The 19,498-nt window shown below is 42.0% G+C and overlaps 1 protein-coding gene across 4 annotated transcripts in view; it reads right to left on the reverse strand.

Annotated features, from left to right (window-relative positions):
- RGS6 (regulator of G protein signaling 6) overlaps nt 1-19,498 on the reverse strand; it is a 261,346-nt gene that overhangs the window by 46,377 nt on the left and 195,471 nt on the right. For all 4 annotated transcript variants that reach the window (XM_079309854.1, XM_079309855.1, XM_079309853.1 and 1 more), the window contains exons 8-14: nt 18,407-18,483; nt 15,453-15,534; nt 14,867-14,941; nt 13,425-13,523; nt 12,334-12,395; nt 7,877-7,987; nt 4,556-4,681 (exon numbers count right to left, since the gene is read on the reverse strand). In XM_079309854.1, the coding sequence (XP_079165980.1) occupies nt 4,556-4,681; nt 7,877-7,987; nt 12,334-12,395; nt 13,425-13,523; nt 14,867-14,941; nt 15,453-15,534; nt 18,407-18,483 (632 nt within the window). The remainder of the gene's footprint in view (nt 1-4,555; nt 4,682-7,876; nt 7,988-12,333; nt 12,396-13,424; nt 13,524-14,866; nt 14,942-15,452; nt 15,535-18,406; nt 18,484-19,498) is intronic.

A 19,498-nucleotide genomic window follows, 5' to 3' on the forward strand; every position in this document is an offset into this window, starting at 1 on the left:
GGAGATCCTGCATTGCCCCCCCCTCTTTATGTAGGAGACAGATGTCCAGGGGACGCCTCTTGCACAGGGCAGGGGAGAAGGGAGATGTCCTTGTGTGTCCTCTCCACAGGTGCCCTTTAAGCAGAGCAGGACTGGCACAGGGACTGTCTGCACAGAGGGAACAGCAGCACCGATCGCAGGTTCTTTGTCCTTTATAAAATAGCATGCAAGCTCTGGAAAAGGCTGATAATATGGTGTCCTAAAGTGTTGTCAGTGGCATAAACCATTCCAGCCTCATCCAGCTTGTAATTAAACTGCTGTCACTTGCAGAAGATATCCCACAATGACATTTATCCTGCACAGCTCCCCCAAGGCACAGAGCTCCTGGACCTCAGCATGTGTGCTCTGCCTCCCTGCAGGGCTCTGCAGAGCTGCCTGGTCACTGCTCTCAAAGATGTCCCAGTGAAAAGGCTGCTTGGGAAAGACAGGGCGAGTAGCGGGGGAGTGGCTGCTTCTGAGGGACATTGAAAAACAAAAATTAATTTAAAATCCTGATCGGAAGGCAAAATATGGGTGGCTCCAGAAACTGATAAAAAGCTGTCAAGATAAGAGCAGTGTTGTATCCCCATCTTGGGGATGGACACAATACCCCTAGCTTGATGGTGAATTCATCAAGTGACTACCTGAGGTCGGAATCCAAGCACATTTCTTTCCTTGCCCCAGTAGCTCCATGCCAATAATTTTGAAAGATCTCAGCCAGGAAATCAACGAAACCAATAGGTAAAAATTAAACGCAGTTCAGATGGGGCAATATTCATATCTTTGGGGCAGCGCCCGCCGGCCGTGAGCAGAGCCCGCGGTGCGGCCCGGGCCGGGGCCGCGCTGCGCGGGGAGGCGGCGCCGCCTGCCGGCACTGCCCGGCACTGCCCCGCACCGGCACTGCCCCGCACTGCCCGGCACTGCCCACAGCCGGCACTGCCCCTCACACCGCCCGGCTCCTTCCAACACTCCCCGCACAGCCCGGAGCCCTCCGGCACCGGCGCTGCCTCTGAACTGCTCTGGAAACGCTCTTTATTTAGGCAACACGGGGCTTTGGGGCGGTTCGCAGTCTTTGCTGCATATACGAGCTCTCCTCACTGCCTGAACTTCTCCTTTCCTGATGAAGACTGGGGAAAAAAAGAAAAAAACTGGCAACAAGTTTCGACGCTAGGAGTCACGTAGGACATTAACACTTTCTGCAGGTAAAACTCCTTTTCCATGATCTCCGTGTTCAACATATGCTCACAGTCAGTAATGCCCAGGGCGCCTGCATCCATGCACTGCCAGGAACACAGTGCATTCCCACAAAGTGTCATGTGCTTCCCTCTGAGGTCTATAAACAGGTGTGCAGTCTCCTTTCCCTTCGGGTGAAATTCCCATGTCCCATATTCCCACTTTGCTATTTGTTTTTCCAGCTGACACTCTTTGAAGGGGAGGAAAAAAAATTCAATCCACCAGCTAAATGAGTATCTCAACAATCTCAAGATGTCTCAGAAGGTTCCCAGGTCATAAAAAATGTACAATTGAGGCCCTTTCTTTTCTTATCCTTTCTTATTTGTTTTGTTTTACATTTGGCATCTTGTCTGCTATATTTTGGGTTCTTCAAAAATCACCTGAGTCAAAACAAATTGTAGATGAAAGAGAACAATAGAGAGGAGAAACAACAGAACAAGGAAAAGAGCTAAAATAAAATAAAACCACAGAGAAATATACCCAACTGATTTGCTTTCCTGCTCCCACATAAATAATGGACAACCAGTAAATAAGTAAGTTACAGGGCTCAGCTGAGCCCCAGAGACTGATGGACATGACCCTGCAAGTTTATTAGAGCACAGAAACACAGCTGGAAGGTGATCTGGGAGGTCATCGAGTCTGGTCTGCTGCTATCTCTGGCAGTGCCTCACCCAAGACCCCCACTGGGACCAATTTTTCTCAGCTAGGAAGAGATGGAAATACCCCACCACTATCAGACCTGTGATTTGAGACTTGCACCACAAGGCATAAGAGCAGAATTTGGTTCTCTTGCTGCACTACTGAATTGCATTCATTTCAAGGCATTCTCAAGCACACACTTCACAAAATATTTTCTAGTGCTACCATGAATTTTTATATTTTTCAGCAGCCAGTTTCTCAGATCTGCCTTGAATTCAATACAGGAGCCTATAGGGCTCTGGCCAGTGTTAATCCTAAGGATACTCCCAAAATCCTCCTGACACTCCCAAGAGATAACACACTCCCCCTGCAACAGTTCCAAGATCTCTGGGTAGTTACTGGGAAGAGAGTCCTGAAAAGATTACTGTGAATGTTACTTTTCTAGCAAGGTGTTAAATGCTGTGCTCTCAGAAAGTTTCTTACACCTCCCTAGGGTTTGGGTGGGATGTGTCTCACTTAACCGCAGTTGTCTGCCATGCAGCCACATCATTTCAATCAGTCTCTCCAGGTTCATGATAAGAGATGTGAGCTTTACAGTGTAATTTAGGCGCTTTTAGTTTTTTTTACTTAAAGGTGAAACAAATCCTTCTGGGGTGATTCACTGACTCCCCTTCAGCTTCTCTTCTCTCTCTCTAAAGGGAGACTGGATAAGAAGAAAGCATGTGCTTCCCAGCTGTCAGCTTAGGTGAGGCAAATCCCAACCTTGCTGTTGAGTCTAACTTAGACTTTGCTTGCATGTGTAAGCATCCAACAGTTGTTTTCCTTTATGCTACATATTCCTAGTGAGAATTAAGGATCCTTCTATGCCTCACCTGAACCCTTCTTGCCTCTAGCATCACTGCTAAAAATTTATTCCAATTTTCTTCATTAATATTTCTGCATTTGCATCCTGTTATTTATAGCTTTAAGCAGGCTTGCTAATGTATCCAATATGAGATAATATTACCACTTAAGCCAACACCATTGTAATGATACCATAAGAATGACAGCAAAGTTTCCACATTAAGAATGATGCCAATGTCTTCCACAAAGGATGCAAGATTTAAGAATTTAAAGGATGCTGTCTATGTCAGCCCACTGATTTGCCACCTCCTTTCACTACATCTCAAAATCAAAGAGAATGTGCATCAGCAGGAGCAGCAGCTCTGACTACCCAAGGAAAGTAGAAGTTTGCCTTCTCATAATCAAATGTTCTCCATTTGTTTGAGTAGGATGAACGTGGGGGTACAGACACTAGTCATAAAACCTGCTGGATTTCCTTTGCACAACCCCAGATTTATTTCAGAACACTCATTTGAAGAGTATTTTAAAACAGTATATTAATTTTGCACTTCATCACTACAATTTAATTGCAAATGAGTGCCACTGTACATAACCACAGTAAGCACATGCAAGTTCAGTACCTGTTTAGCAATAAAATTTCAAGCTCATTTATATAATTAGTAACACTCCCTTGTTTTTTACAGGCTATCTTTCAGTTTTTTCAAACCAATAAAGTGCATTGAGTTTTCACTGTTTTGCTGCTGGCATTCTTTCTGTACTTCTCCTTGGACAGGAAATCCTGATAAATAGGACAGTAAATTCCAATGTCATTAAAAGTCACTTTCTGGAGAATTCCTATTTCAGACCTTGCAGTCTAGCAGACTGCACCACAGTGACAATTGTTCCCATGCTTTAGTAATGTATTTAATTTTCTAAGTGAAACAGAATGAAAAAATAGACTAAAATAGGCTGTGCAATCAGGTTCTTATCTGGTGTAAAAAGAGAACATCAAGCCTGCTCACTATGAGCAAAGGCCAAAGCCAAACTGACCGTGTGATCACTGAGAACAGATATCCTCAGCCCAAGAGCAGTCACAATTTTGCCAGTGAACCTGCAAGCTTCTCTGGCCTTCTCTGCAAATGCTCACTCAGCCTTCTGGAACACAACTGACCCCCAAAAAAATCCCACAAGAACCTGTCCCTTTACACATCCATGTGCCAAGACAAAACCACAGCACCGCAACAAAGCCTCTACAGCATTATTCAAACTGTAAAAAATGGGGATTACTGGCTCTCAGCCTGATGTAGGATCACGTGGGTATCTACATAATTTTTCATAATAAATGTTTTGGCTTCTTCACAACTTGAGAACTCAGGTACTCAGAATCCCCATACAGAGAGTCCTGTTAAGGTGAGACAAGCTGTTGGATAGGTAGCATATGCCAAAATTAAAAGTAGTTGCTGCAAACCTGACTTGGTGACTGCCAATACTGAAACAGTTCTTAGCCCCATGATGACCACACTGTTTCCCTCACACAAGCCCTGCTACAAAGACACATGTAAATCACATGCATTCATTGTTAGGCAGCTCAGGAGCAATGTGCTGCATCTCATCACATCATACAGGTCTGCAAGCCCTTGCATGCAGAAGATACCTGGCAACACTGGCTCTGCTAAACACTGTTTCTGAGATTACCCACATAGTTCACGTACAGGCATCTGTAGCAATACATGGGCCAAATCCTGCCATTCTCATCTTTATTCAAATGAGTGCTTTTGCATTTCACCTGTGCAAGAGAGTGAGATCAATCTCATTCATTTAGTCAAGTCAGAAAAGGTTTCACCTGAGGTTTTCTGAGCTGAATTCTGATTCCAGGAAACGAAGGAACTGGTCTCGTCCTACTGGGTCCTTCAGCACCTCATCCATGGAGAAACCCCATCTTTTCACACGCTGCTGACTAGGTTCTTTGCTGTTTGGAGAGAGAAGGGGAAAAACAGATGGAATGTGCATCTCTGCCTGCTGTCCGAGCAGCTGCTGCTGTTTCTGCTAAATAAAGGGAAGAAGATTATTAGATGAGATGTTGTTTTTTTCTCAAGATTTTTCAGAAATACAATCTGGCAAATAGCACAAAAACCCTATAAAGAGCAGGGTCATCATTAAAGCAACTGAAGGACTTTAAATCATTACATCATTTGAATCATTAAAGGACACTATTTGGGTGTTACATACATGGTGAAACAAGAGAGAATGTGAATGATATGATTTTCAGAGCAATTTCTGGTAGGTTTCCTTTGTAGAACATCATACTGTGCCTAAATGATTATTCATTATGCACTTCTTGCATATCTCCTCGAATGTATCTTAGGATTTCTTACACATCATAGCAGAAATTTCCCAGCAATGTTCCCTGGGTCACTGGTGAGCTCCAGAGCATTTCCTTGTGTCCCACACAGTGCTGCCTGGTCACTTGGAACTGGCTTCACATTTGCATTAGAAAAGCAGTTTCATTAAGAAGCAGTGCAGACAAAGTATCTAAAATGATTACTGGTTTGTGGTCTTTTATTTTTTAGTGCCTCTGATTTTTTGCCTGCCTAAGTCTCAGAAGACTAAAAAGCATCTTTCTTCTACTCTGTGATAATCAGACTTTTATTTTGTGTCTCAGCTGGGATACAGATATGCAGAAGCACCCAAAATCACTAGCAACCTTTCTCCTAATTATTTAACACAGTCCAACTTACATAAGCTGTTGTTTGAATTGCCAGACATGTTGCAGAGATGCCTGTGGGGAGAGGTGGTGCCCAGGAATCACAACGAGGATCCTATGAGACAGCCTGCATCAGAGTGTAATCTGGGCTCAAAAAGTGTTAGAAAGCTTCTGGTGTGATGGCGTCATACTATGAGACAACCATTAAAGCACAGCCCAGCTGCTCACATTTGTGACAGCAGAGCCATTGTTAACAGTACATATCTATTAAACTGTGTGTCTCCTCATGTCCACAGCGATTCCTAATCATGGAGCCTAAGGGGACAGTGGCGATCTGTGCTGAAGACAAATAAGCCAAAGGGGTAAATAAAGTGCCTGCTTTCATCTTCTCTTGGTGTAAAGGCTAAGCAAAATTGATAGGCATGTCCTCACTGGAGGAGCAGCACACTCGGGATGGCTCCTACTGTGCTCCCTCAGGAGCCAGCAGTGCTGCAGACACGGGGGCAGATCCTGCTGACCTGTTAGGTGAGCCAGCCTGGGCACTGGGACATGAGAGCTGTGCTTGTGCAGAGCCACACACAATCACTCAGGGAATTTCCTGCTGAATCCAGGGATCTGTACCTGCTCTTCTTGCAGCTACACAGTGCTCTAGCACACACACACAAAAGGCCAAAGTGTTGTCTAAAATGGAATGCTTTCTGTGGCAGTTCCTGAGTCCTGATTGCCATGCAGGATGAACTGTTATGGCACGGGGCTGCCCATACTCAGCAGCCAGCCTTGCCACTAGCAGTGAGAGCCTCTTTGTTTTCCTGCACAAGGGCTCTGCCCTCCTAACTGAGGAAATAGCTTTGCAGGCAACACAAGGGGATCTTGGGCATCATTTAATTATTCATGCAAGTTGCAAATAGATGCAGATGCAGTTAGTTTTTTTACAACAGAGAATAAAATGGAAATACAGACCTGTTTGTTCTTCCATCTCCCCACACTACAGTTTTCTCTTTCATTTGCAGAAAAATCACCTTCCTTAACTCCAAAATCATAGCAGAAGCCAAGCATTTATTTTAAATTCCTATAAGGCTCTGACATCAGGTTAATTGTATTCTTCATGGACACAGATGTCTTTTCTGGGATTTGCAGCTACGTCAACAGATGCAGAAATAATGGATGCCTGGATTACCTTGTGGGTGAGGATTTCTGCAGAGCAGTATTTTGCAAGGGCTGTATCTGGTACTAGCCCTACTAGGGAGGATGGAGAAAATGAGAGAAACTAGCTAAAAAGGAAATAACAAATACTAATATTATGTGAAGAGGGGCAGAGGTTAGGAAAATAATGGATTGATGCGACTACCAGAGAAACAGGTGAAAACAACTTTCACATCCCTAACTACTTGATTTTTAAATGGAGGAAAATCTTGTTCTTTTCCTGCAACATTGATTCCCTATGAATCAGATTTCTAAGGCAAATTTATTCAAGAACACACAGGATAAGATCTGGCATTCTCTTATCAAAGACTTGCTAAAGTGAACTCCAAGTTCAGATTTGGTGCCAAATGGCAGCAACTAAACACTGGAGAAGCTGCTGAGCCCTTGCAGTTGTTGGCCACAGGACCTGACTGAGTATTGAAGGTAATATGGGGCATGGTAATTCCATTTAAATTTGCTGTGGGAACTGTTAGGCATAGTGGCAGGCAGGACAATTCTAGCCCCTTTATGAGGATTGTGGATAGCTTGTGAAGGCAAGAGACACAGACACAGGCCAGACTTCCCTTGCACCAGCATCACATGATCTCTATCACAGTGTTCTACTTGTTTGGGGTTTGTTTATTTTGACAAGCTCTCTGAGTTGCAATTTCTTGAATATCCTACAGACATGCCTCTCTCTTTTCATCTATTTGACACCATAACAGAGACAAATCAGCTTCTTCACCAACAGGTGAGGCCCAAACTCACTCTGTCAACATATTACGAGTCTCACCTGCTAACTCTCACACATCACATGTGAGCTACATTCTTCTGGCTCCTGTGCCAAACTCACTCTGCACAGCTTGAATGGCCACTACTCTATAACTCATCCCATTTTGCCCAGCAGAATCTTTCATGGGATTCCATGGCAGGAGCAGAGCTGGAGCACTGCAGCTGGGGAAGAGCAGGCTCACAAGGGTCAAATGAGATGTGCTGGAACAAGTTTTGTCTTAGCAGTATGGTACAGACCTGAGTCTGTGCATGTGCTCAACAGGTATGAGAATATCCATTACCAGACTTACAGAGCTCCATACATCAAGCCATATGGAAGTGGAAGCACTGAATAATTCACAGACACCAGTGATAAACTTTAGCTATGTTCCTGAATCTTGTAGTACAGACATAAAACTTCTTTCCCAAACAGGGCAGTGTGAAGAGCATACAAACAAAATGGCAAGACAATACTCACATTAGTTAAAACTACCAATAATTTTTTACCTCATTTCAATGTCCCACAATGCTGCATCATCACTTATCCAGGGATTGGAAGGCTCAGCAGGAGTTATAAAGGGGTCATATTCCACATACTGCTCTGTGTAGGCTATTAAACTGGCAGGTAAAAAAATGGGAGGGAAAAAAAAGAAGAAAGAAATTATTTGAATGCTCAGTCACATGCCAGAGATGTCCAGCTTTTCTTTTTATCCTGTTGTGGGGTGGGTGTTGGTGGTATTTTTTGTTTGTTATTTTGTTTTGGGTTGGTGTGTGCTCCTTTTTATTTATAGGGATGAGTCAGTTTCTCAGCAACCACAGGAGACCCTTTTCCCAAGGATGATGCATGCAAGGATTTCTCTGCAAACACCCACCAGCTCACTGCAGCATTTTCCCCACTCTTGTCTCTACTGAGATGCCCCCAAAAAACCTTCTGAGGCAACAACTGGATTGCTATGGCAGGACTTCCCCCAGACAGCCAGGGGAAGAATATGAAGTGTGTGTCATCCTGTTAATTTGTTGCATGTTACTATTGCTTTTGCAAAAACTGTTGCACCCACATAAACTTATGCACTAAAAGAAACTCACCTAAACAGGGTCATGGGCTGCAGCTAAGAATATGCTTAAATCTTTGAAGGATCATAGTTCCTAAGCATCAAAGCTTTGTTAGATCATTTTAGTTATGTTGGTATAGTACCTAGTCTAACAGCACTATTGTAAAATACTTCAACAGTGATAATTAACTTAGACCATAGTAAATGATATGCAAGTTGGAAAACCACCTGGCCTTTACACTGGCTTGCTTCATGGTGAGTCAGTTAAGGCATATAGCCTCTACTCCTTGCTAGGATGAGATTCAAAGGGCTTTCTGGGAAATGGACTGTGTCTGCTTGCATATGTGATTCAGGAATTACACTGGGGTTGGGGCTAGGGGTGCATTTTTACAAAAGAAAGAAAATATGAAATAGATCAAAAGAAACTTCTTCTACTCTATACTGGAAATACTGTAAAGCTTTTTTTTTTTTTTTTTTTTTTTTTTTTTTTTTTTTTTTTTTTTTTTTTTTTTTGCCTATGTCTGCCAAGTAATTAACTAAGTTAATTATGTCTCTTCACACTGAACAACCAATGTACTTGCATAGTGATTGTCCAAGCTAAACTTTACCTCTGGTCCTCCCCATCTCAAAAAGGCAGGCAAATGAAAAGACACTGTGAAACAAAGGGTCATAAAAGGCAGAAAGTTTCCCTGACCTGCTCTATAGTAATTATCTCTTTTTGTTTGTCCTAGCTCTTATCATGAGGCATTAAAATCATACACTTTTGTAACCACAGCAGGTTCCCATTGCCCCTTAGGGCACTCGGGGCTGTCTCATCTCATTTCATTAATTACATTTCATGACTGCTGTGGGTCAAGGGTTGGAGAAGGGAGCAGCGTCCAATTTCACAGAGCAGCAGCAGTCCCTTAGACATCAATGAAAGACAGGCTTGGTTAAAAAAGAAAAGAAAGCCAAAAAGGATCAATCAGGAGATATCTGCTGTGAAACCTGAATTGGTCCTAATAAAATAATAAGAAGGCATCAGAGGTGCTAGTACAAGTACTAGCAAAAAGGAAAGGGAGAAAAAAATAAAATGAAACAAGGGGCAATTTCTAAGCACATTTAGCTGATTCAGTATAATGGCAGCAGCAGAATCATTGCTTCATTGTCTAAAGGAGGCTACAGGCGGGGGACTCCTAAGGAAAAGCATTTTTGCCAAAATGCACACCTGGCCTTTAGGGTGATAAACCAAACACCTGGTAGAAGAGGTGGTGGGAAGAGTCGACTGAAGGGTGCAGAGCTTGCCTTGGGAACCCAACTGTCGCTCAGTCAAGGGGGCCTGCTGAGCCTTCACAGGAACTTTGATGAGAAGCTGAAAGGATAGCACAGATTTTCATCTAGGGAACTGAGATTGCTTCTGGTAGGAAGATGCTCATTTTTCCCCAGCCATTTCGGTGATGCGGTGTCAAATGAACTTGTACTAACACTGCACAATGCAGTCAGGGAAAACAATAGGTAGAATATATTGATAGTTTTGCTCTCAAAGCTCAGTGGCTAAAACTGACAGTGCACATGTCCCAAGTGGGGAGAAAAGATGTGGAAGAAAGACAGTTTCCAAGGTGTTGAGGGATGTCTGTTCCCACAGTTGGTACAGATCTACTTCTGGAAGCAGAATAGGGAGGAAGGGGAAGAAAATCTTCAGCAGCGAGCATTTATCTCACAGAAGCAGCAGATATCCTTTGGAGTGCCTTCTTCTTCTGACAGACAAGGGCTATCCCAGGAATAGTGTGAATTAATGTAAAATAAATACAGCTGATCTATTACTATTGAAACAATATCTCATTCCTGTAACTTGTTTGCCCAAGTGCTCCCTGACTTATTTGCTCCTTGTTATTTCCTTCATCTTCCCTGAAAATGCCTTTGTGCTATACTGAAAAATTGGCAGGTGGTGCCACTGTCAGGCTTGACTGTTGATGGGAGCGTGCCAAGAAATCAACTCCTGTACCCTGATCTGCCACACTGTCACCTAAACTGTTCTGAGAGCAGGGTCCAGCTAAAAATTGACTTGATAATCACAGCATCTCCTTACACAGCAAATTTGTTCCTAGTGCTTGTAATCAGTGTTTCAATGGGGCTTTCAAGGCTGCACAGGGTTTTTTTCCAAGCAATTGTGAGTCAGGTCATCCATGTTCATTCCTTCTCACCAGTCTCCATGCCTGCAAAGCCCTGGATCCATCAGCTTCTCTACTTCCCTCCTACCTGTTCTGCAATGTCCCAGATCCAAGCTGAACTTCCCACCATTCTCCACACTAAGTCCTCAGACTCACAATCAACATTGTCAATATTCAATATTCAAAGTTATCACATGACCAAACACCTTCTCACAAGATACAAGGATCACAACCATGACTTTCATTCTTTATAGTTTTTAATAGTTATTTAGAAATATAAGGTTCTTCACCCAGAAGGTGTTTAGGCACTGGAACAACCTCCCCAGGGAAGCAGTCATGGCACTAATCCTGCCAGAGCTCAAGAAGTGAACCAGGCACAGGGTGTGATTCTTGGGGCTCTCCTGTGCAGGGCCAGGAGCTGGACTTGATGGTCCTGGTGGGTGCACTCCAACTCAGTTTATTCTGCTATTCTGTAATTTGACTGGTCTCATTTTATTTGCTTTTCTCCTAGTTATTATTCTGCACAGGTTTTGATAGCAATATTTTCTTCTCCAACTTGAGAGCAATTAAAAAAAAAAAAAGAGCCCTTTCAAACAAGGAAAATTATTACTGTCTCAGTATATTAAGGTCATTGTAAATAAATTCAGTAAAATGACATTTTTCTGTTAAAGTACAAGTATATGTTCTTAATTAAAAAGATCCAAAACCCCAAAACATAAATATAAATGTGCTCATTTCAATCATACAATGCATTGCATGCAGGTTTTCAGGATATTCAGCCTCTGAATATTTCCTCTTTAATTGGATACATTTTCATTTTAATTGCTAAACTTCATGAGCCAATAGGAACTTACATTGGTCCTCTCACCACTTAATTTACCTAGTTTAGTACATGCAACTAACTACAGGTACAGGTGCTGCAAAGTATATTTCATATGGTAATCCTGTTTTACTTTGCTTAAATAAAAATTCCTCTATTATTTCTCTAGAAGGAGCCAGCTCTTATTCTATCCTTCATGTTCAACACAGTTCTGCTTTACAAGTGATGTCACAGAAGAGCATGACTATCCCTGCCTTCATCTCAGTGACTACTCTGCAAATGTGCATAATTAAATTCGAGCTTGCTCTTTACTTATTCTTACATTTCTACCAAAACTAAATATTTTGCCAGTCAAATTGTGCCTTGATTTGCTTCTTAGAACCCCACTCCTTAAAACTCTGCCTTGAGTAGTCCAGGTACAGCCCCAGTACTTCTCTAAGGGTTTCATATGTAAGTGGGAGCAGGAACAGGTCCTACAACCCCAGTATGAACAGAGATGTGAAAACCATGTGTAACAAATGCAAACACAGACCCTTCTTTAGAGCTGTGCCAGTCTAACAAGAGATGAGCACTGAGAGTTCAGCCAAAAAGGGAAGAAATGGGTATTTTCAAATTGAGACAGGAATGACTTTTCTAAAAATAAACCCTAGGGTAGTGAAGGGGTGGGAAACAAGTACCACAAAGGTTTTTTCTTTGGGAATGCTTCTGTTCTTTTGCAGTATCACAGGTCCTCATTTTCCACCTATTTTTGCTCAGTGGTAGAAGAGTGAGTACAGAAGTGTCAGCAGCCAGCAGACAGGCAGCACAGCTGGTCAGGGAGGGGAAAGGATTGATGCACAGAAAGGGGGTCAAGCCTTTGTACTTTGCTGCCTGCTCTGTTTCTAGAAATGCCAAATTGGAAATGAGGAAAGAATGGAAAATCATCAAAATGGGGACACTCACCTTTCTGCTACTTTGGACATCTTTAAACAATGTCTCTCTATCTGCATGTTCAGAAAAGTTATCTGAGGAGAGAGATGACAAGGACATTAACAATCTACGAGTTCTGCAGCATGCATTGACAATATCCCAACACAATATTGATTTCTCTTTCCAAACAGCTTGAAAGTAACTCAGAAGGAAATGGGACCCTTCCCTAGGTATCAGAAGCTTATTAACTGCTCCAATAGGAGGCTCCATTGCCAAAGGCAAAGCCCTAGGGGAAGCTTCAGAAGACATAATTGAAAGGAGAAAAGACTAGTATTTGGGGCCAAGGTTCCTAAGACTACTCAGAGCAAAATATGATCTCCTTTTTACAAACACACTCTGCTCTCCCATTTCTCTTACTGACTGGCATCACAAGACCAGTAACATTTTACAGCACACCTTTATTCTGCTATGAACCACTTCTTCAGCCTATGATAAAAAACTCAAGAAATGTAGCATCCAGGTTTAGTTCAGAAGACCACCCAAAAACTGGTTGCCTAAGAAACTTGTTTAAAGCTGCCTTTAGTAAAATGCTGATCTAGTGATTCCTATTTGTTGTTCAGTGAGGACTGCTTGTTGCAACAAAGTAATTTTGAGGGAGAGCTCTTTGTGCCAGGGCAAGGATGTGTGAGTTGGCTGGTCATTCCTTGGCATGTAACTTTTTCCTAGTTCCCTAAAAGCTCTGACTGTACAGTCTAATAGTCAAGCACTGAACGATGCTTTTCCTCTCCATCAACCCCCAGCCTGTGCCCAGCTACACTGGCCTTTGTCACTGCTGACTTTTCAGACATCCTCAATGAACTGGAATTATTGTCTTATTGTCTGTGTCTGGTCCACAGACAATAACAGTAGATTCAAAGGTCAGTGTTACTCATAATACATATTACCATACAACTGTACTGCTCAATGAACACTTGCTAATACTTTACATAAGTGAGGATCAAGGATAAGTATGTGAGGATCAAGGACAGGTAAAACATACAATAGGTTTTGCTGATATCTCAGTAACTTTCTATGCTTTTTTTTCTGGTAGCAGTTCTCAGAAGAGTTGCCATACAGCCACCTACTTGCTTCCGGAAATCCTCTTTTGTCGTTTTGCGCAGCGGTTGGGAGGGCAGGTGTACAGGGCTTTGGGGCTGAGACTCCTCTGTAACCCCATACACTGACTGTGAGGAACCAAGGAACAAACAGAAGGGATTACAGCATTGTTCTGTTACGCAATGAGGAACAGGGCAGCATGCAAAGCCCTAAGGTAACGAGCCAGCAATTTCCTACTGTTTATACCCACACAGGTCAATAATCATTCAGCCTGGAGCAAAATTTACAGATCAGACCGTGCTTGCTGATGCCTGCACTTGGAAGGTCTGTAGGCATTTTAAGAGAAGAGTTTGTTTAAATGTTAAAATGCAGCTGTTAATTTTTAAGAGCTCTGAAGGCTGTGTGCATTAACACTTGCAGAATGAACATCGAGAGCTGTCACTGGGGTGAGCCAAGTGGCAAAAGAAAATACTAAAGCCTAATTCTATGCCACTGTCTTCCACTTGATTTTAATTTCTTGGTGTCAAACTACATATTGAAGAAAGTGCTTAACCAGGTCAAGTCAATGGGTCAAGTACATGTGAACTTCTCTAAACAAAACCTGCAGACTGACTTGTAGCCATTCCTTTTCAGGACAGACACTTGCATTAAAAGTAATACCATTTATCCTTTCATTTAGTGATTTTGCTTTTCAGTAAAACTTCCAATAGACATGTGAACAACTCTTCTGCAGTTTAACTACTTATGGAAGTTCAGGAGTCCGGTGTTCCATCCAGAAACATAACAAGTGATAAGAGAACAAGAAACAGCCTGAAGCTGTGCCAAGAGAGGTTTTGATACTAGGAAAAATTTCTTCTCTGAAATGCTTATCGAGAACTAGAATAAAGCTACCCAGGGTAGTTGTTGAGTCACTGTCCTTGAAATTATTTAAAAGACAGGAACATGGTTTAGTGGGGGACTTGGTTAGGTTAAGGTTTTGAGTCACTAATCTTAGTGGCTTTCTTCAATCTCATTTATTCTATGATTTCATATACATAGAAGTGCACAAACTTGCTGAAAGTCAAAGACATCCAAGTTGCTAATGATCCAGCCTTTGAAATGACTAAGGCAGGTAAACATCTCATTATCTGTGCCCAGATAATTTCTTAAAAAGGGACCTAGGTATTTTGGCAATTCCTTTTAATTTTACAGGAATGCAGAGTCAACAGAAATCTGGGACACCAAGCTCCTTAATGCCCTTCTCAGCTCTATCTGTCACCCAGTCAGTAAAACTTTGCTGGTAAAATGGAAATAATAAATTTATCAAGTAGAAAAAAACAGAATTTGTACTATCAAAGCACTTTTTTTTTGTTCCTCTTGGGTAAGTCTCATACAGTAAGCATCAAGTATGACTTCCACTAAAAGAAAACAAAAACAGAGAACCAAACCAACTCCACATGAATAAAAACCAAACCCAGGAACTCAAACTGACCTTTTTCACTTTTTGTGGGTTTTTCATACGGCGACATTTTCTAATGTCCATTTCTGTGGTATTCACACAGCCTGGCTGAAAAGAAATGGTGATCGTGTTACTCCTCTGTTAGGAATCTTCATCCTTACCTTTGTAAAATACATGATTAGGTCTTGTCCAAACCTCTTTATTGAGATTTGTGTCCCATAAATTACTCTTACTAAACAAGAGACTGCATATGCTCAAGGATGCCATGTCAGCATTCAATCCACTTACTCCTAACTTTGGCACCAAAAGAAAATAGCTAACAGGGGGGAGCTTTTGCTAAGAAGTCTGAGACAAACTGAGTAAGCTGCTTTTCTTTCATAAGCCCAGTAAATAATTTTCCAAAGTTCATATTTTTCAAATATTTCCAAATCAATAGTCCCATAGGTACACAAGCCCAGAATGTCTCAAATAATCTTGTAGACACTTGGTGCATTTTGAACTGGGAGGAAAATCCACATGGTGACTGTAACGGCAATGTTTTTGTGCATAAAATTTTTACCAGTAATAAAACTTTTCCTGTCAAAACCTGGAAAGTCTCATCATTCAAAAATAGTTTTACCACAGGCCTGTGCACATCCCAGAATGCTCTTTCCTGGCTGTCCAAAATCTTTCTTTCTGTTTTATCTTTTTTCCTGTCGATTCTGAAAACAAAAGCATAAGCGAGTATGAGTCAACGTACAAGTCGTGCTTTCTTCTTTGATACAGTTCCTAGCTGTGGTTTTTAACCCCAAGACAAAAAAAAATCAGAAATCAACTCTTTTTTGTACAGCAATGTCACACTTGCATTTACAAGGGCACATGCCATGAACAAAATAACACTGATGTTTACTCCAAGATGGGTCAAAAGAGATTTTCCTATTAATGCAGAAAAATTTCACAGTTGGTTTTCATCTGGTGAGGAAAACTTTTCCTGGCAGCCTATTCCTATACTTTGATTTGACAGGCTGGGAAAATCTGTAGTTTTGTCTGTGTCAGGAGACCCACCAGGACCTGTTTGCTTCAGGTGAGGCTCCTGGCTGGTGCTGAACTGAGATCCCCATCAGAAGACCCCATTGCACCCCAATTCCCAGCAGCACCAGTGGCATGAATGCAGATTGCAAAGGAGCATCTATCCCAGACATTCCCAGCAGCAACAGCATGGGCAGAATTTGTGGCCACTCCTCCATGGAGCTTTCAGCCCAAAGACTGCTCTGCCTGTGTGCCCCCAAGCTGGCAGAGCAAGGGGTGACAGCACAGGTGACCAAAGCTGAGCTTGCTGCATGGCCCCTACAAACCAGCACCCACCCCAGAGAGACAGGACTGGGCTGACACAACAGGAACTCAGTAATTCCAGCCCTGATGCAGCCAGTGAACCAGCTCATTCAAAGCACACAGCCCAAAGGCCACAAGAGGTTGTTCACAGCAATTCCTGGCAGCAGGTGACATCTGGCACCTCACCCAGCTTTTTACTTGAGCACAAAGTCAGCACCAGTTTGCAAGATCTACCTGCACAGGGACTGGAGGAGGCACATGCAGGAGGAGCAGCCTCCACCTCCAGAGCAGGACTGAATAAAGCTCAGTCTCCCTGTGCTGGGTTCCCACATTGCTGCCACCGTAAAAATCAAAGCAATGAGGAAAATAAAACCAATCCAGCTGTGATTTCTGACTACCAGGTTCTCTCCCATCTGTTTTTGTGTTTTGAGGGGCTTGGTTAAGTCTGTGCTTGAAATGTACCAAGAAGATAGGAATCAGGGGACTAAAATGGAAGTTTCTGAACACTCCTCCCCAGAAAAAGACCAAATACTCTACTGCTTGGCATTACTAGCTGAACTTCCCCCTTGCAAGGCTGAGATGAGAAACAAGCTCTGTCACACGCTCTGTCCCCACACAAAGCCAGAGTAGCTGCTGTACTGCACTGAGGACACCCTGCCCAAAACTACTTTTCTGAGTGAGCCCTTCACACCTGGCCAAGGGGGAAGGTGAAGCTTATTCCAGTCTTACACCACACAGCACACACAGATCGGAGGAACTCTTTGGAGACTTCATGAATTCTCTTCACTGACACTTTGTGCTCAACCCAGACTCTCCTCTCCTATCTCTAAACTAACTGAAAACCCGTATTTCACATTTTAAAATATAAAGACCCAAAGCAGCTAGATGCTCCATGGCTGCAGTCTTTGAAGCAATGTGGGCATAGCAAAGGGAATCCTGTCTGAACAAAAAAAAATGTGAAAAACAAAGCAAAACTTTGTGAGCAGGAGGAATATTTTCAGGTATTTTTGATTCCCCCCTTTTCTAGTTAACTTCAACTTTTAATTAACTGTGAATTACAACATGAATTCCATCCCTGGAAACTTGAAGACTGAACCAGCACATGTACTGTGAACCAAGAAGCTGAAACAAACCAGCAAAAAAGTTTATAGTGGCCAGTTCATGATTATGCTTCAAAGAAAACAGAGTGGAGAAAAGATGAACAACCAACAGTGATCACAATAAGTCTGATATTTATATTTCTTTCTTAGGTGATAATTATATGTTTTAGACAGAATGCAGACACTTGTTTTGACTTACACTTTTTTTTTTTCGTCTTGGCAATAGCCTTGAAGTAACTGAAAGTACAATTACTATCCTAACTTCTAATTTTCTCTTCCAAACAGAACACTTCTGGTTGGAAAAAAATCCCTTAATTACCTTGCAATTTAAAAGATAATTATCGTATATTTAAATGGTACATAATTGCAATGTTATTAAGCAAAGAATTCATCAAAATTCCAAAGGGTTAATAAAAGATAGAGACATATACCTCAAGTTCCACATGTTCAAGAAATGATAATCCTTAATCTTTTAGCATCTAATGCTGAAAGTGCAAATTCCTTTCAGTGGAACCATTCTGATACTGGTGTTGTCATGTGTCATCTTTACCATCCTTTCCATTTTTTTAAGTGACAATGACATGCACAAAATGGACACTGAGTTTTAGGTATTAGTTTGTAGACAGTTGTACACAAACCCTGGACCATATCCATTTACCAGCAGTAATGAAAACACACTCAAAACATTAAGAGGCTTCACACTGCTTTCACAAGGGAAGATGAGAAGAAATATCTGTTGCAAACACTACCCTTACAGTTGCATGGAATGACAGTATTTTTAGCTCAGAAATACTCTGCAAGCATAGAGTAACAGAGAGAGATGACAAAATTCTGTTCTTTCCATTCATACAAAACAAAAGTACTACACAAATGTAGAAGCACAATGGCCTTGTGAATTACCCAAGGTCCCAAGGCAAATAGAGGCTTAGGAGCTCTGGATCAGCATTTCCACATACAGATAATTAAACCCATCTTTGAGTTTCTGGCACACACCCTCAGAATTGGCTCTCTACTGTTTCTAGTCTGCCAGCATTAAAATTCACCAACACCTTCTGAGCTTAGTCACAGGAAAGATTTTGACAAAGAGGTTTTATCTGTTCAGAATCCCCTTTCCTTCAGAGCTCTAAATACTGGTGCAATTCAGTGCTCCAGGATTACTCACTTCACTTGGGCCTCTGCTTGCATGAAGATGAATTCCCACTTTCTTGCAAATGCCCTCTGAAGCCTTGCTAAGTTTTCCTGTCAAAAGACGAAAATAGTAAGAACAGCTAATTTCTGCAATTACAACAATTGCTTGAGATCACATTTATCATGGTGGGAATATTTAATTCCTTTTTTATTCCTATTTTATTCCTTTTTTTTTTTTAATTGAGAAACTAAAGACATGGAAGTCAGTGTTGGTTTCAGGTGAACTATATTGCAGGCAAAGCAAGGCTGTAACACATCTTTTTGGTCTGCAACCCCAAGGGCCCTGCCAGAGATAAGTAATGGAGTGTGATGAAGACAGCTTGAGCTCTAGTATAAAAAAAATATGGACTTATTCCCAAAAGATAACACTGAGAAGCTTTGTGAAGCTGATGACTTTCATTTCTGAGAGCAGATGGCTGCCAGCTGCACGTTTCCCTCTCATCCTCACTTTCCCGTCCTCTCTGCACTGTTCTCTTCTCTTCAGGCTTTTGTGAAGGTGCAAAGCCTGAGCATCCCCTGCTTTGCTCAGTCCTGGTCACTGCTGAGAGCATTATGCAGCTGCACAGTACTGAAGGCTGGGGACTGCCAGGATGATTCACAAAAGGAAATAGCTTGTTTGTCTGAACAATGAACACAGTTACTGCAAAGAATGGCTCCAGATGCAGCTTTGCTCTATATCTGAAGCAAGAGCTCTGGTCCAGACCCAGTACAGAGAGTGTAGTGATCTGAACACTTGGATGTGGCAGCATCTCAGCTCGAGGTTAAACTCAGAACATGGCTGGAATTTCAGGCTTAAATAGTACCCTGAAGATACATACCCATACCCTCCCCAAGAAAGGAGGCCTGCAACACAGTTACAGGATGCTCTTCTCCATTACAGCTGGTTTAACTGTTCCAAATTTACACTGAAAACAAACACTTGTAGTTCTACACTTGTTCTCTTTATACTCATTACCTGTATTTCAATTAACTTTTTTCTGGCACATGCATTTCAATACAAGAAAAAATCTTCCTATTATTGAGTTCAAACTCTTGTATAACACAAGGCATAAAGCTTGGCCCTGTT

The sequence above is a fragment of the Erithacus rubecula genome (genome assembly GCF_903797595.1).
Source record: "Erithacus rubecula genome assembly, chromosome: 6".
Taxonomy (NCBI): Eukaryota; Metazoa; Chordata; class Aves; order Passeriformes; family Muscicapidae; genus Erithacus; species Erithacus rubecula.